The sequence below is a fragment of the Thermomyces dupontii genome (assembly GCF_041956625.1).
Source record: "Thermomyces dupontii strain NRRL 2155 unplaced genomic scaffold VTN31scaffold_3, whole genome shotgun sequence".
Taxonomy (NCBI): Eukaryota; Fungi; Ascomycota; class Eurotiomycetes; order Eurotiales; family Trichocomaceae; genus Thermomyces; species Thermomyces dupontii.
In genome coordinates this window covers 2,257,883-2,280,701 of record NW_027192309.1, presented here as the reverse complement: position 1 = coordinate 2,280,701, position 22,819 = coordinate 2,257,883, and the positions used below count along the sequence as shown (strand labels likewise).

Sequence of the window (22,819 nt, the reverse complement as noted above, 5' to 3'; positions counted from 1 at the left end):
TAAATGAATGGTCACAGGAGACTTGTATACTTCCTCCTACAGAGAGATTACCAAGTTTCAACCGTCCATTCCTTGCTTGTCTCAACAGAATAGTCTTCCTATTTAATACGTACGCGAAGAACTGTTGCTCGCTAAGTCGCTACTTTCAGTCGACTCTCAAAGTCATGGCCGGAGCGGCATCTCGCAGTCCTACCTTCACTTGAAGTACAGTACCTACGCCCGCCGATCGCAATCCCGCGGGACCATAAACTCAACTATACTATCCCTATATATGGGGACGCCGCTGCCCCTATCGTCCGTCATACTGTTCGTATTTCGTATCTCAGGGATTCCGCTCAAGAAGACTCGCTACGAAAAGGTGCTACCATACAATCTCAAAGAAGGCCTACTAGCTAAATCATCTTCCTGCTTTGCCGGTCGCAATCTTGTTCTTTCGAGTGAATAAACACAGCCGAAGACGTTCCTCTACATGCTCTAGGCTTATTGACTGCTTTCAACCGTCCTTTGGTGTCCATCATGCTACTCTGCCAATGAGCAGCCTGACTTTTTCTGCCACCGTCTCCTCATACTCTACGCCTAAAACGTCCTCGGTGGTGCCTCATTTCCATGATAGCCACCAGCGGTGATAACCGGCCTCCTCGTTCGTGAACGCCGATCATAAATCCAACAACATCAACTGTGTCTCCCACGCTAGGTAGGGGTCTGATATCCACGACGACCTACTTGAAATACACAGTGGAGGTCATGGGGAATCATCCATTTCAATGACGAAATGCGGCACATACAGCCGCTCCGGGAAACCCTGGAATCCTGCGTCCTTCCGAACCTCAATTACCCGCGCTCTGAACCAAATCACACGCAACTCATGTCGGGTGCGTCACCGTGCGTGCTGCTCATCAGAAAACGGCTCCAAATCGAACGCCGAAACTGTGAGCAAGGGTAACTCAGTCGACCGCTCCCTACCCGATTGTGCATCCGACACGGTTCGGAGTTCGGAGGAATCGACGGGTTGCATATCACCATATCATGATGATGGACGAGAAAATTGCTCGTCGCTCTGACAATCATATTGCTGCTCGTCATTTTCGTACACCAGCCCAAAGGTTAGGTATATCCGAAATGATATCGCTGGCAGAGAAAGGAACGTCACAGTCCCTGCAGTGGCCGTCACCAACTGCCAATGATTTGTTGGATCTAGCATCTCGGAAGCAAGGCGCATGAACGCATCCAAAGTGCACCTGTCGCTGCCCATTTTGCAAGGTCGATGCCCTTAAAACAGGCGTTGGCACTTTCGAAGCTCCGAACCAAGGAGCGGTAGATGTGAAGGCTCCTATTTCCGCCCACTAACTGCGGCCCCTACACCCTACTGTAGGTTAGGCCTATCTCAGGGGTTGCTTATCACGTGGTTCTCCTCATTGTCAAGATGAAGTTAGGTTACAGTGGCTATTTTTCTTCCGCCGCGTTTAGGCTCAGGTCGGGCCGTCGGGGAAGCAGGAGGACCTCGACCCGGCAGCGCTGATTGGCAGGAGGGACTACGAGTAGTTGCAAAGGGATGTGGTGATGTGCACACCAATCCAGACCTCGAGCCCATTGAGTGCTTCCAATGCTCGACTGGCTCAACCGACGCTCACTCCCCGATCACAAAGAGATTACTCGTACACTAGTACTCCGGACATCACTCGCCATCAACAAGGATCTCCATCCTCTACGGCAGCTCAAGCATAGTAGTATGCGAGTATGGAGACGCCTCCTGTCAACCCCAACGTTCCCGACGTACGGCCGTTTCCAGAGGCCACTGGCAGTGCCCAAGTTCTTCGTGACAGGAATTCTCCTCGACCCGAATCCATGTCCCTGGTCCCTGGTCAGTTGGTGTCTTTGCTCCCTGAAGTAGCTACTCCTTCATATTCTGTGCTATGGAGTCCACGTTGACTCAGTTGGTGGAGAGGGCAAACCCGGTACAGTAAAAAGTGCTTGGAATTAGACACCCCTGTCACGATTTACCCCATGCGGTGCCAGCCGTTACCATTTTGGCAGAGGTGCAGCAACGCCGTCGGAGAACTAACGTGAGCATCCAGGTCCGTAGGTAAGTAGGTTATTCACTTGCGCACATACAAATAGTACTGATCCGAGGCAGCGACCGCTGGTCCCAGAGGTGCAACGTACAAAGACATTTTGGCTGTTGAGATCAGCTCTCGGAAACTGTTCCGAAGGGTCTTGTATTCAAATCACGAACTGAGTACTTTCTATTTGAATCGTTGACGTGTGATCAGTCAGTCATCGACCTTCCTGGAATTCAACAGAGGATTATTCCACCATGACGGAACCATCTGCTCGGGAACAAACAACCACCGCCAACAGTGCCCCGGCAAACGTTGAAGTGGACACCTCGGTACGAGAGCTCTCCATTGCGGTACACCAGAATGCATTGCTAACTGGAGTCTCAGTATGACAATGACTCTTCTTATGGCGATGAACTGTATGTAATGTGACGCCATGGCGCTCCAGATCCCAAAAGCATACTCACACATGTTCGTCAACATACAGGTCGTCGTACAGTGCATCGCTGACGTCATCGGTGCTTGATTATCGCCATGAGAATGGCCGACGATATCATAAATTCCGCGATGGGTGTAAGACTTGCTTCTTGCCTGACCAACCAAGAGCTGCAAGCTAATCGTTATTTCATAGCGTATCTGCTCCCTAACGACGAGACCGAAAATGACCGCCTGGACATTGTTCACGAACTTTGTCTCACACTAATGCACCGCAAGCTCTACCTGGCCCCGATCAAGAACCCGCAACGAGTGATTGATCTGGGGACTGGGACAGGTATCTGGGCAATTGATTTCGGTAAGTTTGCTCGTTGGTATTGGTGATCCCGGATGCTGACTCACTGAAGCGGACCAACATCCCGAGGCCGAGGTAAGGAATACTAGGGGAAGCGATCCCAGGTAGACAGAATGCTGAGACGGGATGTTGGCCGTGCCAGGTAATCGGCTGTGATTTGAGCCCGGTTCAACCGACTTTGTCAGTTTAGCATAAGAACTCGTATCTAAGTGGCTGGGCTGACGGGGATTTGCAGGGTTCCTCCGAATGTGAAGTTCCTTGTGGACGACATCGAGTCGGAGTGGACATGTGAAAGCGACCCCTTTGACTTCATCCACGCGCGATTTCTGGCCGTCTCGATCAAGGATTTTGGGAAGTTGATCAAGGAGTGCTATCGGTATGCTGGCCACTGTTCCGTTTTCTTTCTTGACTCTAACCAAGAAACAGATCAGTAAAGCCCGGCGGCTGGGTTGAATTCCAGGACGGGACGGCTATCCCATGTCTCCAGACGGCAGTCTCAACGGCACCGCGCTCCAACAATACTACGACGAAGTCTGGGGCGCGTTCGAGGAGGCTGGCTATGAGGTGCGTCCCGGGCCCAAGTTGGAGCAATGGTTCAAGGAGGCCGGGTTCGTGAACATCCATGTTGAGAAGTTTGTGCTTCCATACGGCGTCTGGCCAAAGGATCCCCATCTTGTCAGTTATCCCCTTTGCCCCCAAACAGTAAATCGATGACACTTCAGTACTGACATCTTCGACAGAAGAAAGTCGGCGCCTGGAACCAGACCCAGGCCGAAGCGAACGGCTTCGAGGCGGTAGCCCTGGCACCTCTGACGCGGTTCAAGCAGTGGACCAAGGAGGAAGTCATTGTCCTTGCCAGTAAGGCCCGCGCCGACGGCCGGAACCGCAACATTCACATGATGTTCGACTTGTGAGTGTCCCCGTAGCTATTATCCGGCTTTGCTATACACTAGACAACTAACCACAAATATCATCCGCAGCTATGTTGTCTACGCCCAGCGTCCCGAGAACTGACGGACAATACTATGTACTCCTGTCGTGCCTGGACGAGTTGCTCGTGTAGCCTCGGCGGCTCGGCCTCTTGCTCTCAAGGTCCGAGCCGTCCAGGTTAACAGCAATGGAGGAGCCCAAAATTTTACTGCAAATCTCCGTGGCTCTGTGGTTAGAAACATCTAATGAGAGGGTGGGAAGTCACCCATCTAAAATGGTTCTAAGCAGTACATCACTTATTCGTCCATTTCTTTTCAGTCCTGCAAGCCCTCTCTAGTATGCCCTCTTCCACTGTTGATTATCTGATGAATCGCAGTCACTCTTTGAGTACCTTTCTCACTCTGTTGTTTGTCATTCCTTTGTCTCTTTGCATTTCGTTTGTCAGATGATGTGCATAAGTTGAGGTCACTCCCACCCACATGGATGGGCAAGTAGACTCAGTGAGAATTGACATTAGTCTTACCGTTGGCATCCAACTCCTCTGATACTTGTGACATGCTCTACCATAATTCAACATCCACATGCCTAGAGGCAGGAGAATATAACCGTGACAGTCGATTCAGAGGAACGACCCATTCCGGTACACTTTTTTTTTCTTCAATCTCTATGATAGGTTTTGTCCGTAGAGGTTTTTTGTAGGGAGTTGCTGCTCAACAATTCCTCGAGGCTCTCTGCTCTCTTGCAACCGAAACCTTTTGAGCGCGTTGATGTATTTAGGTTACCTAATCTTTGCCCAAAACGGCAAGGCTCCATTCGTTTCAGGGCATGCGCGCGACAGCCGCGCGTCATCAGTCACGTGACTTGTTATCTATTATCGATAAGGTATGAGCACGTGACTCGCACTGAGCTGGCAGAGCTGGCCGCTTTGTCCACGCAAGTTTCAATATCCCACGCTGCCATGTCAACATTGGCTGCTATGTAGAACCCTGTTGCAAGCTTTTGTTTTTTGTGTTTGTGCTGTCGTTTCATGATGGAGTCTGAATTCATCGGATACACAGTCCTTGTGACCCTGAAATCCCCTCCAAATGCACAGATTCGCGGCTCTGTCGCCAGTGTGGCCGGGCAGCGGTTGACCTTGAAAGACGGTACGGACAAAGAATAAGATGAAACCTTCCATCGTTGCATGCTGATCAGGCCAGTGACGCTGCTATGGACTGGCCAGCAATTTCCCGTGTACACGATTGATGCACCGAGCATCTTGGATCTCGAAGTGTCGTCGACCACGCCTACTACGAGTACAATGATTTTGCCGCCGCATGGTAGTAGTCGGGATGTTGTCCAAGCGCCATTGCACGATCCTGCGATTGTGGCGGCTTCGGATGCCGTCCCTGCGGCGCCGGCAGACCCTGCGATCCTGAGCTACTCGAAATCGCCGCAGCTTGCACAGCCCCGACCCCAGGCGGTTGTCAATCCCAAGCTGGACGCTGCTGCGGCTATCCATCCAATCGAGCCGACGACTCCTACACCAAAAGTCGCGGAGAGGAATGGGTCTGATCGAATAGCGGAACTGGCGGATTCACTCAATCATGCCCGGCTGAAGGAGAATGAGGAAATTGGTGGATCTGCGTCTCAGGAAGAAAAGGACCTTGCGGGAGTAGAAGATGACATCGATCATACTGAAAAAGGACGTTCTCGGCGAACTAAAAAGAATCGCCAAGGTCGCGGAAGTGGTGACAACGATCAATCCGTCAATAACAACGGCTGGCGACACACGCCATTCGTCGAGACGATAAAGCCACGAGCACATACCGGAAACCCTGCAGAAGATCAGTACGTGCCGAGATCGGCGGGGAGATCGCGCCGATCCGGGAGGAAGTCCTACGCGGAGGATCCCAATGGATGGGCAACCGAGGATGCGACGGACATCCAAGAGATGGGCGACTTTGATTTCGAGGGCAATCTGTCTAAATTTGATAAACGACGCGTGTTTGATGAGATCCGTCGAGGAGACAAGACGGCCGAGGCAGACCGCTTGGTGAGCTTTAATCGAAGGGCCAGGCCCGGCACGAATGGCGGTAAAAATCTACATTGGTCCGAGAATGTATTGGATACAACGCCTCCCAAGTGGAACAGTGAAGCGGGAGAGACGGATCCAGAGACATGCGAGGAGCCGACCAGCCGGAGTCATGGATCGCGGGATCGGACACGGCCTCTGAAAGGCCCGAACACTGTCGGGCATGCCGCTCTTCCGAATCAACCTCCCGGCACCTTGAAGCTGACAACGACAAACCGAACGTGTCCTACAGTCAGTCCGCTGCAGATGCTAGAAGTGGAGCAGTTGGCTATGACGGAGTACGGGCTGACGGAGGATATGATGGTTGAGAATGCCGGGCGTGGCATCGCGGAGGCGGCCGTAACTCAGCTACATGATGACGCCGCAACAGCCACAGTGGTTATCCTTACTAGTAACCATCGGACTGGGGCCCGTGCCATATCAGCTGCCCGGCATCTGCGGAATCGCGGGCATCGAGTCAACGTGTGCCTGCTGGGTATTGAACACGATGCGGAGCTGCTGGAGAGTTGCCGAAAGCACCTAGAAATATTCAGGAAGATCGGTGGCCAGGTCTTGAAATGGGAAGAACTGTCCGCGCAGTTCCCGTCATCGGACCTTACCGTGGACTTGATTGTAGATGCCTTGTTCGGGATTCATTTCTCCTTTGACGATCTTCGAACCGACAGTCAGGCCACGGCTTTTGAGATGATGTCCTGGGTGAATCGAAGCAACGCGGATGTTATTTCGGTTGACATTCCTTCTGGCCTCTCAGCATTTACTGGTAAGTGTGCATCAAACTCACTATACGAGCTAAGTTTCTGACCCAGGGGATAGGCGATGCAGGCAGTATTCAAGGCTCCCATCCATGGGTCAAACCCAAGTCGGTCGTATGTCTCGGGGCGCCCAAGACCGGCGTGATGCTGGCGTTTGCATCCGGCGTAGCCAGCTCGTGGCAGCTCTCCGTCGCTGACGTCGGCATCAGCCAAGTGGTGTGGAGGAAATACGGCACGCGCCGGAGCCATGGTGTGGATTTTGGGAACCGCTGGGTGGTTCCTTTGGTGTATCAACCTGCGGCATCCTGAGTTCGGGCTGGTTCGACACTGGCGTTTGGGATTTGAAGGTTGGTTAGGCTACGGCAGGGGTTTAGGTGTTATGTACTAGTACTTTGGAATCGGATCAAGGTCAATTGTCATCGGCGTGAAGAATCAGAATCCCGTGGTAGTAGCCTCAGGCATCAAATACCTAACCCTAACCCTATCCCTAAAAGGTTAGCGTCCTTTCAAGAGAGTTGCTCCTTGGACCAGGCTCCAGCAGAGATCAGAGCTGCATCAACGCGATCAGGATCAACGCGCACCATGGGAAAAGGTAAGTATCTAATGCTGCTATTATGATTGCATCGACACATATAATTAATCTATCTTCCAGGAACGGATAAGCTCTACGTATGTGACTCCATGAATCCACATCTCCGACCAGCTGCTTACCTTCGCCACAGATCACACACTCAGAATGGGCCTCTGAAGACGCTTACTCGGCCAGCGTCGGGGCCGGCGCCGCGAGGAGCCGCAAGGGCGGGCATGCGCCGGCGGAGTTTCGGCGACTGCCGTTCAATTTCTGCGCGCTGTCGCTGCAACCGTTCTCGCACCCGGTGTGCACTGCGAACGGAACGATCTTCGACCTGACGACCATCATACCGTGGATCAAGAAGCACGGAACGAATCCGGTGGACGGGACGCCGCTCAAGAGCTCGGATCTGATCAAGCTGAACTTTGCCAAGAATGATGCTGGCGAGTATGTCGACCCGGTCACATTCAAGGCCTTTACGGATAACACGCACATCGTGGCGCTGCGACCGTCGGGCAACGTGTTCGCGTGGGATACGATTGAGAGGCTCAATATTAAGCCCAAGATGTGGCGCGACCTGGTGTCGGACCACGAGTTTGGGCGGAAGGACATCATCACGTTGCAGGATCCACAGAATCTGGAGAGCCGCAACCTGAATGCATTCAAGTATCTGCAGGACGGGGAGAGCGGGTTGACAGACGAGCAGAAGAGGGAGCGGGAGGAGAATGTGAATTTGAATGCCATGGGAAGTTCGGCCAAGATTCTCAAGGCGAAGGAGGCGGTTGCAAAGGCGCGCGCTGAGCGGACTGCAGCCCAACAACAGAAGGCCGGCGGGCAAGGAGACGCCAAGGCAGGGACGGTGACGAAACGGGAAGGGCCCAAGCAGACGACGACGACGACGACTTCTGGGAAACCGGTCCCTTACAATGCTGCCAGACACACGACGGGTCTGACAGCGGCGTCGTTGACTAGCACAGGACTGACACCGCGCACGGCGACGGAGCTTGCGACACTAACCGACGAGCAATATTTGCTGAAGCGAGGACGCGTCAAGAACAAGGGCTACGTGCAAGTATCGACGACGATGGGCGATTTGAACATCGAGCTGCACACAGACTGGGCGCCGAAAGCGGTCTGGAATTTCATTCAGTTGGCCAAGAAGGGGTATTACCGGGACGTCATCTTTCATCGGAACATAAAGGGATTCATGATCCAGGGTGGCGACCCGACAGGGACCGGGCGCGGCGGACAAAGTATCTGGGGGAAGAACTTTGAGGACGAGTTCCAGGGGCCCTACAAGCATAATGCCCGGGGCACGGTGAGCATGGCCAACAAGGGCAAGAACACCAATAGTAGTCAATTGTATGTTTACATCACAATATATTCGGAGTTGGTCGCTAACCTCGACAGCTTCATTGCCTACCGCGCGCTGCCGCATCTTGACAACAAACACACGGTTTTCGGACGACTGGTCGATGATCCTTCTCCGTCATCTCAAGTCCTGAATGCTATGGAACTTGTTCCTGTTGACCCAACGAATCACAAGCCAACGACAGATATCCGGATCAAAGAAGTGACTGTCTTGCTCGACCCGTTCGAGGAGTTCATGAGCAAACAGAAGGAGCAGCAAAACCCTGCTAACAAGGGTGCTGCGGCCGAACAAGAGTCGGAAAGTCTGGACGACCAAATCACCTGGACCGGGAAGCGGGTCCGAACTGGGGATGGTGCGAAGACGAACGGCTCTGGCGAAAGCACGGGAGTTGGCAAGTACCTGAAGGCTGCGCTGGCGGAGCAGAAAAAGTCCGGCGCGCAGGATGAGATTGTCGAGTCTGTCGATGGTGAATTTCCCGTTGCTAGCGAGCCGGTGAAGAAGAAGGCTCGAACGGGAGGAGGATTCGGCAATTTCGAGGGCTGGTGATGTGTTACGACACAGGAGGCGTGGGGTTGCAACTAATTGTCATTAACTCTAAAGCTATATAAAGGGCACGTGGGGAAGAGAACATTCGATAACCGTCACCTTCGAACACTCGCATATGTCTTAGGTCGAAGGATGTCGACGCTGAAATGGGCCCTGATCCACCCATCGGCCCTGGAACCATGGAAAACTGGCCACCGCGTCCAGATTTGTGGGATCGGGCCGCATGTCAGGATTTCGGGCGAGCAGGGACTGGAGGACATCGGCGCAATCTTGATCGAGTCCCTCGGCCATGGGCACGTCGTCATTGATGATGCGTTTGCGGCGCTGCTTCATACTGGCCTTCTTGGCCCTCGGATTTTCGTTCTCGGTGTGGAACCCCCAGTGACGGATGCTGTCGATTTCTTCGTTCCATTCGGGGTCTTCCCAGGGTGCGTAGCCGTGGGCCAACTCGTAGACGATGCAAGCGAACTTCCACTGATCCTCGCCGCGGACGTCATGGGGGTAGAAGACGTTTGACTGATGCGGCCTGTCGGTATGGTAGGACGGCTTAGACAGTTCGATTGCGGCCTCGGGAAGCATCTGATACTCCATATAAGGGGTGAAGATGAATTCATAGGCCTGGAACTCTTTGCGGGAGCGGCCAACTCGGATCAGACCGAGGTCGAGAACTTGGACCTAGACAGATGTCAGCATCAGAATAGAAATTCGTTCCAATCGGAGAATGGTTGCTTACATCCAAGTTCTGCTTGACGACAAAATTCCTAAGACTCAGATCATCATGAACAATGCCCATGTCCCGCAGATACATGAGCGCGCCGAGGAACTCGCTCGCAACCTTGCAGACTTCGACCTCGCTGAGCTTGGGCTTCTTCTTATCCGTCATGGCCTCGCCGTTGAACGAGTAGTACCGTCGGAAACTGGTGCGGTTGGCGTTGGCCCCGCGGTCGCGCGTCTCTCCGTCGTAGGCGGAGCTCATCACGGAGGCGACGCACTGGCCGTGCACGTAAACGGAGTCGATCGCGGGGAATCGCTCATCCTTCTTGACGAATAGCATGAACACCGCCTCCTCGGGCACGTATCGGTAATCCGAGTCCACGCCATTGATGCGGATGGCGACGGGCTTTCCATCGTTATCGGCCGTGTAGTGGTGTTCGAGCTTAATGGCCCACTGGGACTGTTGCTCGAGGGGTTGATCCAAAGGGCCGCGGGCGGCGAGGACGAGTCCAGAGGCTAATCATCAAATCAGTGGTCAACAACCAATCCAACAAACACAATCAGGAGGCGCCGGGAAGGGTAGACTTACTCCCTCTGCCCAAGATCCCATGAACAAGATACCGCTGCTTCGCATCCGGACACAAAAAGTCATACCGCGTTTTGGTTTCCCTTTTCTGTTCTGTCTGCTGTTCTGTGCCGTTCTGCGAACCCTCGGGCGTCACGTACCCAAACTGATAGCCGGCGGAATCGTACCGGTACCCACCGGGCGCCTCATGCGGGCAGCGCGAAAACGCCTCCGTGAACTGCGGCAGGCGGTCCAGGTAGATCTCGCGCAGATGCACGTATCGCTCGCCCTGGCTGGAGAGGATTTTTTGCACGCGTTTGATGTTGGCGGAGTTGTTGCTGTGGATTTTGATATCCATGTTTGCTGATTGGGTTTGGTCTGATCGAGCAGTTGAGTTGAATTGAGCCTTCGAGTGCGCTTGATTGATGGATCGATTTCAACGATTGTAATCTGGAAGCTGTTGGAATCTCTGTTGCTGATGGCCGGATCCGTGGGATCTTTCGGCTGTTTTATACCCGGCTTGCTTGGAGCTCTAGAGACAGTCCCTATGGACGAACGGTGAGCCAGACAAGGCATTATGCTGCAACAATGTCTTCTACTTTCAAAAGAAATCCTTTGATTTCTTTGACCTAGCATTGTTATACAAAGCGTGCTCTTGAAGCTGGCCAGTTCAATGCAGCTTTGTCTCTTCACATTCAGTCTGATAGTGGATGAAAAGAGAACAAGGCGTCTACTTGCATCAGCCTCATCTCAGCGCATTCGTCTCAATAATGGCGAAATTAATAATCTCATCCACAGCCACAACCCCTTTTTTTTTTCATCTGTTCTGAAAGCATAGCCAGCGCAGGCTCTTGAGCCTAGGGAGTTCCCAAGACGGCAAATAATCAGGGCATATGACATCACGTGATTTTATTTTGCAGGTGACCAACCTCCCATGGGCCCCAAAACGGGCCGTCTTGTGCCAAAGTTCTCCGTAGTAGACAGGCCCGCTCGCCAATACGAACGCTGATCTCAGCTGATTAGACGTGGTGCTGGTCTGACGCCGGGCGCTGATGACATCGGATTACGATTTACGAGGACGGATCGTTTGCCCGGCCGTGGGGTACCTATCGGGCTCTGAGTGGTCAAACATTACCAGTAGCAAGCACCTCGTAGCTGCGACGTCCGGGGTGATAACCTTATCGATAAAGATTGAGCAACTTGGGGAACTTATTTGGCGGTAAAGGACTATGAGTGATTTCTACTAGAATCAACTAGTTCGTAGCGAGCTTGCGTCATCAGTCACTTACGGACTGATCGAGCCTAGTACAGCAGCCAGTAGTATACATTGTGCTCGAATCGTGGTATAGACTCCCAATGCGATCAACACGTCCAGCAGTATTCTCGATTTCATGGTTTTCTGAAAGTACTATGTGTAGGTGCATCTCCAATGGCTCGACAGTGAACACCTACGATGGCCAATGGCCACTGTACATAGATCGCCGGTGATGAGCTACTAGTACCTACTACTGGCAGAAATAACTTCTACAACAACAACTCGTATAAGTGAATCGAGTTAAGGTACTCTCCATGTACTTCCTCGAACTGGGGGTAGTTTCCGGGATAGTATCACACGATCTTCATTGAGGCTACTACCTACTACAATTGATCGAAGTAAAGGCGCTTCACTTTCCAAAACTACGGACCCGTACTCGTACTCCGGGCACACACCCTAAGTTAAGACCTAGTAAGTACCTACCTGATTTCTACTGACTCATGCCCGCGGTCATACGACAGAGTGCGAAGTACTAGTCTCAATCCGGGGAGCATAGTTCAACCAATCTATCTGACCTGCCAGTTAATCGTTGATTGACGGACTCCGACCTGTTCTCCGCGCCGTAGGCCACATCCGGGAATCATGTCAATTACTGCTGCCCAATTTTCCGATCCCTGATACCAAGTATCGCTGCATGGAAGCTGAATGCGTTTGCCTCGCCTGCTACAATAGGAAGGCATTTTCATCTAGACTGAGAGGATCTGATCCAGGAATCTTCCTGCCTAGAGGTGATATGGGGCTGCTGTGGCTCGGAATAGATGGTCTGGGTTTCTGGGCGACTGGGGAAGTGGAATTGACAATGGGCGCGGTGTAAAGCAACAATTGAGTTTGAATAGGTTGCCTTCAGGGTTCCTGTCATACAGTCTATTCTTGGGAGCGTGACCATGGCCGGTTCAACAAAACAAGGATCATGGCAGATGGGAGCTGGATGAGTTGTCCTCTGTATCCAGGATCTACTAATATTATCGGTGAGCTCTTAGGGTTTGGATCATTCCCAACCTGATAACTTGAATGAGTCAAAAGCTGCAAAAAATAAAGGCAACCTTGCCCATATCAAAGCTTCGTTTCGATTGTTTCAAGCTCCTGCATGACAAACTTGCCAGCCAATCACAATCACCGCTTTGAGCCTCTCAAGTATGTACAAAGGAGGTGCGTGATTGCTGATCCAGGGACTGGCAGAACCGCTGCAGACTGGGCAGCTTCCTGCATGATAGTTTGATTGCCTTGCCCCGTCGAGTCATGCGGATTTGCCCCAGATCTCTTTGGCAGACTGATGACGCCCGAGCGAATAGGGAATGGGGGGAGAGATACTATCTGCCTGCTCTCTCAAAAATATAATGGAGACTTCCGACCGAGCTGTCCATGAGAGAGGAGAGTTAGCAAAGTACTTTACTTGTCTGCATCGTCGTGAACAATCCTTGGGAGTCCAGGGTCAGGATGAGGATGAGGAAGTGGGAGGCCCGCCGAATGACTCAAACTATAAGTAGAGAGCAAGAGTCCTGCCCGCCAGGTATGTTGTTAGTTTGTCTGTTCGACGAAGCTGTCCACTGATGGTCTATATAAAGTGTTTGAAAAATGACAACAACTCCTCCAGGACCACCTCACGCTGCTTTTGTAGGAGGCCCTTCAGGTCCGCACCATCTGGTCAACGGCATGGCCGGTCTGTCTCTGAACATTCAACAACCTTTTCCCCAGGCCCGACATCCGGGCTTGAACGCCAACCCAGTCCCAGACCAAGATCCAGACGCCTCCAAGCCCTACTACGAAGGATGGACCTTCTACCGCGGTATGCCCGCCGGCAGCACCAACCCCAACTGGACCGAGGCAACCCGCAGCCCGATGCATCTGCACCAGGACGAGCTTGCGCGCAAAGTCCGCGAGCGAGGGCGAAAGATCCCCATCGCGGAGCAGTATACGTCGCTGCGGAGGCAGCGCCGGGCGCACGTCGAAGACCTCATCCGCGAGCGCGAGGAGCAGGATCCACGATTTCAGTGGTCCTGCGTGTACGTCCGCAGCAAGCAGCGCGAGGTGCGTAGGACATGGCGAGGGGTCGAGTACGAGACGCCGGAAATGGATGTGATTATTGTACGGAAGCTGCGGCCGGGCGGTGCGCCGCCTCCTAATCCTCGCTCTCCAAAGAATGTTCGGTTTGATATGGGGAGTTTGGATAATAGACACGGGCATAGCCCCGAGGCAATGTCACCGAGGCCTGTTGGGCCGGAGTTCAGAGGTGCGCCATCGCCTTTCCCTCCAGGGCCACCGCCATGTACCATGCCTGGGCCCCCTCCTCCTCCTCCGCCCGCGAGCATGCCTCCGCCGGGCCCTCCGTTTTCACCTCCTCCGGCTCCAAATCCAGCATCAGATGCATGGAACAACATGCCTCCACATGCTGCAGCTCATCAATCACCTCATCTTCCCATGCAGGGTCCGCCACGACCGGTGACTATCGACCAGCCACGCCCGCCGCCGCAGCCACCAGACTGTCATCCTCCAGTCCCGGAGCCCGTTCACAGTATCCACGACAATCGCAGTGACAACAGGGATAACCGTCCTGTGCCAATCATCCAACTCAACGGCCAGGACCACACGGACCGCGGCCATCGCCCAGTACCCGCCCCCAGAATCATCCAAGAAGACCATCACGGCGCGGCTTCCAGAACCAAAGGGCGCCGTCAGGAATCCCCCCAACCAGAGTCCGACAGCGGGAGCTGGGCGTCCCTCGAGCAGGACGACTCTTTCTCTGGCTACTCGGACAGCACCTTCGCGATGGACGTGGAGGACAAGGACCAGCGTCCCCGAGGCAATCTCCGCGTCCATCTTTCTTCAGATTCTTCATCCAAACGACACAGTCCATATTACAGGACGCACTATCGCAAGGGCTCCTCCTTCGGCACGAACCTCAGCCCCCATTATGCACACTACCATAGTCCTAGCTACTATGGTCGCTCCGGTCAAGTCGACATCTACCCGGCTCGTAGCGCGCGGCCGCCGCCTAGCAATTTCTATTGCGCTGTGCCGCTGGATGATGTCTCTTCGTATCTAGGCAGAAGACTGCTGGAAGAGCGCCTGGGGCTGGAAGTCGAGCGCAGACTCCGGGAACAGGAGCTGCAGAGCCGGCTCCTTGAGGAAAGAGACGCGCAGCTTCGTCAGCATGAGAGGGAAATAGCCGCCTTGGAGAGGGAGAGGGACTGGGAGAGAAGCAGGAATCACCCCGGCTATCCGTTTGTACGGGCGCCGACGCCGCAAAGGATCACGGAGTATGAGCATGAGCGATACTACTAACTGACTGTAATTTTCCTTTGTGCAACAGGACTGTCGAGTAGTTAGTATAATGGGATTTATTCGGGATATTGACATGATGAACCTTACCATGTTGTCGGATGATGAGTTAGGGCTCAATTGGCGAAATCGGAACATCTAGGAGGATGACTTCATCCGCCAACGCTTCCCGTTCACCGAGCTCCTCCCTCCTCTCTCCCTCCGATCTCACCCCATACCACCACCAATTCCTCAAATTCCTTTCCTCTTTGTCCCTTTCTCCCGTACCGTACTTTGAGAAGAACTCCGCCTCACCATTCCGCCACAATGCCGCGCAAATTCTTTGTCGGAGGTAACTTCAAAATGTTTGTTCCAACCCCGCCATGCCCCTCCTTTCAGGATTTCCCCCGTCTGTTAACTCAAACTCGCACCCCAGGAATGGAGTCACCGACTCCATCAAGGCCATTATCGACAACCTCAACTCCGCCTCGCGCGATCCTAACACGCAGGTCGTCATCGCACCGCCCGCGCTGTATCTGCCTCTCGCCCGACAGCTCGCCGACCCGTCGATCGGGGTCGCCGCGCAGAACGTCTACGATAAGCCGAACGGCGCGTTCACTGGCGAGATCAGCGTCGAACAACTGCGGGACATTCGTGTGGATTGGGTGATTATTGGGCATAGCGAGCGAAGGGTGTTGCTGCGGGAGGATGATGATGTAGGTCTACTCTTGCTCCGAAATGCTCGAGTGGGTGGTGCTGATCAGTTTTCTCTAGTTCGTTTCCCGCAAGGTCAAGGCGGCGATTGAGGGCGGCTTGAATGTGATTCTCTGCATTGGCGAGAGTCTGGAGGTAAGATGACTGAAGATTTTACTTTTCTCTCTATTGAGGGTAGTAGTACTGATTCGTTGTAGGAGCGCGAATCGAACCAGACCATCGATGTGGTCACCCGGCAACTCAACGCCGTCGCAGAGCAGCTGACGCCCGAGCAATGGGACAAGGTGGTCATTGCCTACGAGCCAATCTGGGCCATCGGCACCGGAAAGGTCGCCACAACCGCGCAGGCGCAAGAGGTCCACGCTGAGATCCGCAAATGGCTGACCGAGAAGATCTCCACCGACGCGGCGAGCAATATTCGTGTCATCTACGGCGGCAGCGTCAACGAGAAGAACTGCCGCGATCTGGCCAAGGAGAAGGACGTTGATGGCTTCTTGGTCGGTGGGGCGAGTCTGAAGCCGGGATGTGAGTGTCCCTTCGTACCTTTGGTATGTTTTAGGGATATTAACGAGGTACAGTCGTGGATATCATCAACTCGAACCAGCAGTAGACGTCCCAATGCGTATGTGCAAGAAGCGGAAGTTATATACATAGGAAGGGTCCGGCGATGAGTCAGAAGAACGAACAATAATGAGTATGTGCCAGGTATCATCAATCATTCACAATGCCATAAAACCTAAAAGGGAAAAAAAAACATCCATCATGAAGAATACAAAATCGACACACCGATCCCACGCCAATATGACGGTCCAGATGACCCGCCTCCGGCGCTCTGCGTTGAAAAAGCGGCGGCCGTCTTCCCAGATGAATGCGCCGGCTGTTTTGCGTTCGTCGTAGATGTAGAGTCGGAGAGCGCCGATAGCGAGCCTGGTCCAATGGACACGCCTGCTGTGACCAGCAGCGACTTCAATCTTCCTTCCCACAGAATGCGTATGTTCCAGGACTGATCGACGCGGATCTTGATTACGGAGTCCTGATTTTCCTCTGTGGGGGAAGAAGCCTCCTCAGTGGCAGGGGATGAGGATGAGTCCTGTAGAGTTGGTCGCTGCCGCCGCCGCCAAATTTCACATCCCGCAACCATTTCGCTCTCCCAGCTGTAGACATTGAATCCAAAGCGCGAGCTGAATGCGAGGTTGGGGGACGCTCGCAGCGAATATGTGGTCGACAGCGACCCCATCAGCGGCGTGAGGGTGAGTGTCAGCGTGTAAGGAAAGCTAGACATTGGGCCTGTGTTAGCCCGCGGACGCGTCGCGGCGGGGAGCGTCGTGAACTTAAGCCCCGTGGAGAAACCCACGACCGAAGACAACGGCGAGTAGTACGCCTCCGCTCCGGCGGAGAGCAAAGAGACCTTGCCATCATTGCTGCGCGTGCCTGGCGTTGAGTCGAGACCAAAATTCCACAAACCGCGCCAGCCAAACAGCGCGCTGTCCGTGCTGAACAGGTACTCATTGCAGAAGCGACCAGTGTCGTAGCTCAGCTGCGCGAGGAGCGCGGCATGTGGTGCGGAGGACTTGCGTGGCGGCGAGTGGCTTGGGCCCCGTGTCGACGTCAGAGCGAGAGTCAGCTGCGTGGTTGAGGAGATGCGCCGGAGAAACAGCGCGTTGAGGGTCGTGGGTGGTGGCAGGTGGAGCGTGGCGTGCAGCAGAGTGGCCTTGCGCTGGCGCTCCGTACCGTCGTCTACGTTGGGCGGTATGACCTGTGTTGGATCCTCGAGGGCGTCCCAGCCCCAGGTCCGTGACGGGGGAACGGGCGCGCGAATCTGTCGGTAGCCGTGCACGAGGCTGCGGAGGGGAATCCGCCCGCTCTGCGACGGAGTATCGTCGAGCGGAACGGTGCTGAAGAGGTAGGATATTGAGCCATCGATCAGGCCGACGGTGCCGAGGGTGTAGGCAGTAGCAAAATGCGGCGTCGACAGCGACGATAGGTGGAATTGGAGTCTTTCGGGGACAGGGAAATCGAGCAAAGCTTCGCTCGTCAGTCCAACGGTCTGGTACAGGAGCTCGGAGCTTACACTCGGCGGTCGCCGTCAGAGCAGAGTAGGAATTGTCGCGGTTCCAGCTGGTAGCTTCAGCAAAGGCGAGCTGGATGTACTCCATAAAATCAAGCATACTGGCGAATTGCGCAGAGCGCTGGAGCTAGATCCCTCTGCTCTCTGATCGCTTTCGCCGAAGACTGGATAACTCGTAGTCTAACACACGAGTTCGTAGCTCACCTGCCTGATTTAGTTAGCTCCATTCGATAAGCCTATCAGATCGCTGATAGAACTTATCGTAAAAAATATCTAAAATCCACACTCCTCTGTCCATGAGGGACACATCGACTCGTTGATCCTGGACTTTTCGATCCGATCAGCACTATGCCCAAGTCCAAACGCGCCCGACTCGTTCACGAGTCCAAGGTCACCAGAAAAGACCACAAGGAACAAACCCGTCGACTATACTCCAACATCCGAGAATGCGTCGAGAAATACGACCATCTCTACGTTTTCAGCGTCGACAACATGCGCAATGCCTTCTTGAAGGATGTGCGCACAGAGTTCTCCGATAGCCGGTACTGTTGCTGCCCCGCAGCTCAATGGTTCACCCTTCTAACCAAAACGGAATAATAGCATCTTCTTCGGCAAAACCAAAGTCATGGGCGTCGCCCTCGGTTCCACTCCTGAAACCGAATGCGCTCCCAACCTGCACCAGCTCGCGCCTTTCCTGACCGGTGCCGTTGGTCTGCTCTTCACGTCGCGCGACCCGGAAGCCGTGGAGTCGTTCTTTCAGAATTTCCGGCCGCAGGACTTTGCGCGTGCCGGCACCGTCGCTACCCGCACATTCACCATCCCCAACGGCCTGGTCTACTCGCGCGCCGGTGAGATCCCCATTGAGGAGGACGAGCCAATCAGCCACACCGTCGAGCCGACCCTGCGCAAACTTGGCGTGCCGACCCGTCTCGTCAAGGGCCAGGTTGTCCTGCAGATGGCCGACGACCAGGAAGGGTACCGTGTTTGCACCGAGGGCGAGGTCCTTGACTCGAGACAGACTGCGCTGTTGAAGATGTTTGGTGTCACGACGGCGGAGTTCCGCGTGGATCTTAAGGTGCGGTGGGATCGAAAGACTGGGGCGGTTACTACGCTGTGATTTTTGCTCTTCGTCTTTTTCTGGGGTTCCGTTTGATTGTTCAAACTGGGCATTCTCGGAGTATGGTGTTGGTTTGGAACTTTGTATAGAGCCATTTCGTTCAGATATTGATCGGATAGTAGTCTTCAATCACGCGTCGATGACTGATGACCTCGAACTTTCCCCAGATCATCTGCATATCCACATTCTTTTCTTATCAAGCCTGTCACTACTAGGCCTACTTACTCCAGCACTTTCAGATCCTTCACAAAACAGCTGGCTCAGACTTCAGACGCCCATGTCTTGGCCTCTTCATCCTCATCTTCTGCTGGAGCCTGGAGAGCCTTACAGAGTTGTACATGTACCTTCCTAGGTAAGTACGGAGTAGGTGCTCCGTAATTACCTAACTAAAATAACTTAAAGATATAACCTAGCTGTCATTGGCTGATGCCCTCGGCCGAGTGGGGCATTCCTGATGCGCTAACCTTTCTTGGTTTAAGTAGCGAAGTCTCGCGCCCCTTTCTTTCCTCAGGCCCTTTCATCCCTCCCTGATATTTTCTCTTCACAACACTCCCATCAAAGACAGGTTACTTCAAGTAATACTCGTATACGACTCTGAAGGCTGGCCTTCTTCAGAGATTGGCTCCTACAATGCTCTACCGTAGTCACTATTTCCCTACCTTAGATGGCAATCTGTCGTGCATCTACGATCTTGTTGCTCATAAACCGATCCCCAGGATGGGCGGATGCGCAGCTGCGTGCGAGGATGCTACTCCGTAGAACGACCATCAGTATCGTGCCGACTATCTAATCTCTCTGCGGCAGGATATGATGCGTGAATGCCGCCGAGCAGAGCTCACGCGCCACCTGAGTGAACTCGGCCGGTCCTGGTCTGAGCCTAGTCAGAATATCGATCCGAATATGGTACAACTTCCAACAACGGCTGGGCTTACCTTTGGGCCGAGGCTGCAAGAATTGGGTCCTCCTGGGGACGAAACAGAATGAGATGATATTGTGATTCCGGCAAAATTCCAGGAACTCGTAGGTGAGATGAGATCCGTGGCCTATCTAAAGGGTATATACAACCCGATACAAAATGATTCGGATCGTAAACCCTTTTTTTAAGGGAAAATGGCAGCATTTGACTGGTAAGTGGATGCAATTACATACTCAACGCGTCGCGATTTTTTTTCGTTAACAACGCGTCCGGTGCCAAGACTGACACAATTTTGCATCCGACGGATGGATTACCTAACTAATTTTGGCGGGGATTCTTCAAACTTTTTACACATCGGATGACTGTAAGCCTATTCAGACGTGTTGCTTGATCTTGTACTGTAGAGTGACAATTGGCAGCGGCGACTCGTGCACGGTCTAACCGACATTGCTACGAGTATATGCCGTCATTCTCGCAGAAACCACTACGTTCTACAATGCCGACAATTTTACAGTACGAGTCCTTCCCCGTATATGTACGTCTCTGAAATGGCTATTTTTGCAGTCTGTTGTGGAGGATCGCTATACTGTGCTGTGATTGAAGTGCTCAAATCGCAGGAAGAGTCTTGCGTGGTGTTCGCCTTTATGTAGAACCTCGCCAAGAAGTTGATTTGCACATTCCTTCAGTCAACATCGGCATTGATAATTACTGAACTCATCAGTCATATTTAAGGAGTCAAATCTACCTCTATCGGACCATAGACAAGCTTCGTTGAGGAGTTAGCAAGCAATCTTTCTATCGTACCTTGACACGCTCGGATGCTGTTGATGAAGAAACACGAATGTCTCGCACAAACAGGTCGATATTTGACAAAAGTTTTGACAAATAACATGTTCCTACAGCTCAAAAGAAGTGTTAGATTCAACTTCATCGCGGGAGTTTAGCATCTGGTGATGTGTTGGATGAGAGGAAACATCTGGACAGTGACGGCAAGCTACCGGTGTTTGGGGCGTGAAGGCGCAGATACTGTGTTGCCTCGGTACGAAATACTCCATACGAGACGGTAGTTCGCCCATTTTGTCCATCACCGTAGTAAGTAGTAGTTTCAAGGCATGGTTACATAGTACGTAGAGAAAATGAGTGAATCTATCATCCTCTGATCTCTCCCATGACCAGCGACAGCAGCATCTAGTACGGAGTTCTTACGCGGACAGAGACTCATACGAATCAGCCTATAGTAGTGCATGTTTTGATCGTAGACGTGATTGAGTGCACAATGTAGCCACCTCTGAAAATCATTAATGTAGGGTTAGACTGTCGTTATCCAAGTTTAGGTACTGTCTCTTTCAGCCATTCAACGAGGATCAGAGCAACTAGATGACAAGATGGAGACTGCAACAATCCATCAAGTCACAATCAATACTAACTTGCAAAGATGTGATTATGGAATGGCCTGCTTCAAAAACAAAGACCAAGACTAGAACAATTCATTGTTCAAGAGGTGTCACAAAGCAAAGGTTTTCGCACCTCGAGGAGCATTCCAACTGGACATTGCTTACCGTGTCTGATGATTCGAACGGCGCGTTCACTGGCGAGATCAGCGTCGAACAACTGCGGGACATTCGTGTGGATTGGGTGATTATTGGGCATAGCGAGCGAAGGGTGTTGCTGCGGGAGGATGATGATGTAGGTCTACTCTTGCTCCGAAATGCTCGAGTGGGTGGTGCTGATCAGTTTTCTCTAGTTCGTTTCCCGCAAGGTCAAGGCGGCGATTGAGGGCGGCTTGAATGTGATTCTCTGCATTGGCGAGAGTCTGGAGGTAAGATGACTGAAGATTTTACTTTTCTCTCTATTGAGGGTAGTAGTACTGATTCGTTGTAGGAGCGCGAATCGAACCAGACCATCGATGTGGTCACCCGGCAACTCAACGCCGTCGCAGAGCAGCTGACGCCCGAGCAATGGGACAAGGTGGTCATTGCCTACGAGCCAATCTGGGCCATCGGCACCGGAAAGGTCGCCACAACCGCGCAGGCGCAAGAGGTCCACGCTGAGATCCGCAAATGGCTGACCGAGAAGATCTCCACCGACGCGGCGAGCAATGTCTGATAGTGGATGAAAAGAGAACAAGGCGTCTACTTGCATCAGCCTCATCTCAGCGCATTCGTCTCAATAATGGCGAAATTAATAATCTCATCCACAGCCACAACCCCTTTTTTTTTTCATCTGTTCTGAAAGCATAGCCAGCGCAGGCTCTTGAGCCTAGGGAGTTCCCAAGACGGCAAATAATCAGGGCATATGACATCACGTGATTTTATTTTGCAGGTGACCAACCTCCCATGGGCCCCAAAACGGGCCGTCTTGTGCCAAAGTTCTCCGTAGTAGGAATTGACAAACTGAACGCCCTCGAGGGAATACGAGCATTGCGTTCCAAGCTTGTGAAGCATAGAAAAGCAGTTACCGAGAATTTGGAACCAGGAGGACATAGATTTCCAGAATGAGCGATACTGGGCGCAGGCTATATGGGACGAATCATCAGACACGGTAGGCAATGTCCAGTTGGAATGCTCCTCGATGTGCGAAAACCTTTGCTTTGTGACACCTCTTGAACAATGAATTGTTCTAGTCTTGGTTTTTGTTTGTTTTTGAAGCAGGCCATTCCATAATCAGATCTTTGCAAGTTAGTATTGATTGTGACATGATGGATTGTTGCAGTCTCCATCTTGTCATCTAGTTCCTCTGGAACTCGTTGAATGGCCGGAATAAACAGTAACTTGGACAACGACAGTCTACTAAGTTTATGCTTTATAGGACTTCAAGTGCAAGGTCGAAGCATTCACGGCTCTTCAAAATCATCCATGATTTCATGACATCATCATCATTGTCTAGAATCATAGGACTTTTTGATCCAAGCAATTTGAAAAGACAAACTGCCCAGCATCAATTCAAGATAGCTAACTACATGAACCTAGTAACCAACAAAAAGATATGCCGTGTTGTTCCAACGTTTCCCAATCATAGTAAAATGGTAAGCACCTGGGTACGTAGGCACCTAGGTACTTT

General features: G+C 52.6%; 8 protein-coding genes across 8 annotated transcripts; 6 read left to right on the top strand and 2 right to left on the bottom strand.

The window, feature by feature from the left end:
• Positions 1-3,324: 3,324 nt before the first annotated feature.
• On the top strand, positions 3,325-6,912 carry VTN31DRAFT_4317 (uncharacterized protein; the record flags this gene model as incomplete). The annotated part of the gene is made up of 5 exons (XM_069404692.1): positions 3,325-3,522; positions 3,588-3,757; positions 4,891-4,922; positions 4,977-6,611; positions 6,665-6,912. The coding sequence occupies 5 exons, from the start codon at positions 3,325-3,327 to the stop codon at positions 6,910-6,912; spliced, it is 2,283 nt and encodes a 760-aa protein (XP_069261640.1).
• Positions 6,913-7,185: 273 nt separating this feature from the next.
• VTN31DRAFT_4316 (uncharacterized protein) lies at positions 7,186-9,092 on the top strand (the record flags this gene model as incomplete). The annotated part of the gene is made up of 4 exons (XM_069404691.1): positions 7,186-7,195; positions 7,256-7,272; positions 7,326-8,536; positions 8,585-9,092. The coding sequence occupies 4 exons, from the start codon at positions 7,186-7,188 to the stop codon at positions 9,090-9,092; spliced, it is 1,746 nt and encodes a 581-aa protein (XP_069261639.1).
• A 120-nt stretch (positions 9,093-9,212) lies between these two features.
• VTN31DRAFT_4315 (uncharacterized protein) lies at positions 9,213-9,683 on the bottom strand (the record flags this gene model as incomplete). Its single annotated transcript, XM_069404690.1, has 1 exon — positions 9,213-9,683. One exon carries the CDS (start codon positions 9,681-9,683, stop codon positions 9,213-9,215), a length of 471 nt encoding a protein of 156 aa, XP_069261638.1.
• A 3,578-nt stretch (positions 9,684-13,261) lies between these two features.
• Positions 13,262-14,968, top strand: VTN31DRAFT_4314 (uncharacterized protein; the record flags this gene model as incomplete). The annotated part of the gene is made up of 1 exon (XM_069404689.1): positions 13,262-14,968. One exon carries the CDS (start codon positions 13,262-13,264, stop codon positions 14,966-14,968), a length of 1,707 nt encoding a protein of 568 aa, XP_069261637.1.
• Positions 14,969-15,271: 303 nt separating this feature from the next.
• Positions 15,272-16,268, top strand: VTN31DRAFT_4313 (uncharacterized protein; the record flags this gene model as incomplete). Its single annotated transcript, XM_069404688.1, has 5 exons — positions 15,272-15,309; positions 15,381-15,660; positions 15,719-15,793; positions 15,856-16,183; positions 16,237-16,268. The coding sequence occupies 5 exons, from the start codon at positions 15,272-15,274 to the stop codon at positions 16,266-16,268; spliced, it is 753 nt and encodes a 250-aa protein (XP_069261636.1).
• Positions 16,269-16,418: 150 nt separating this feature from the next.
• Positions 16,419-17,814, bottom strand: VTN31DRAFT_4312 (uncharacterized protein; the record flags this gene model as incomplete). The annotated part of the gene is made up of 2 exons (XM_069404687.1): positions 16,419-17,683; positions 17,730-17,814. The coding sequence occupies 2 exons, from the start codon at positions 17,812-17,814 to the stop codon at positions 16,419-16,421; spliced, it is 1,350 nt and encodes a 449-aa protein (XP_069261635.1).
• A 260-nt stretch (positions 17,815-18,074) lies between these two features.
• On the top strand, positions 18,075-18,843 carry VTN31DRAFT_4311 (uncharacterized protein; the record flags this gene model as incomplete). The annotated part of the gene is made up of 2 exons (XM_069404686.1): positions 18,075-18,268; positions 18,327-18,843. The coding sequence occupies 2 exons, from the start codon at positions 18,075-18,077 to the stop codon at positions 18,841-18,843; spliced, it is 711 nt and encodes a 236-aa protein (XP_069261634.1).
• Positions 18,844-19,953: 1,110 nt separating this feature from the next.
• Positions 19,954-21,865, top strand: VTN31DRAFT_4310 (uncharacterized protein; the record flags this gene model as incomplete). The annotated part of the gene is made up of 4 exons (XM_069404685.1): positions 19,954-19,970; positions 21,277-21,445; positions 21,504-21,578; positions 21,641-21,865. The coding sequence occupies 4 exons, from the start codon at positions 19,954-19,956 to the stop codon at positions 21,863-21,865; spliced, it is 486 nt and encodes a 161-aa protein (XP_069261633.1).
• Between the last annotated feature and the right edge of the window lie 954 nt (positions 21,866-22,819).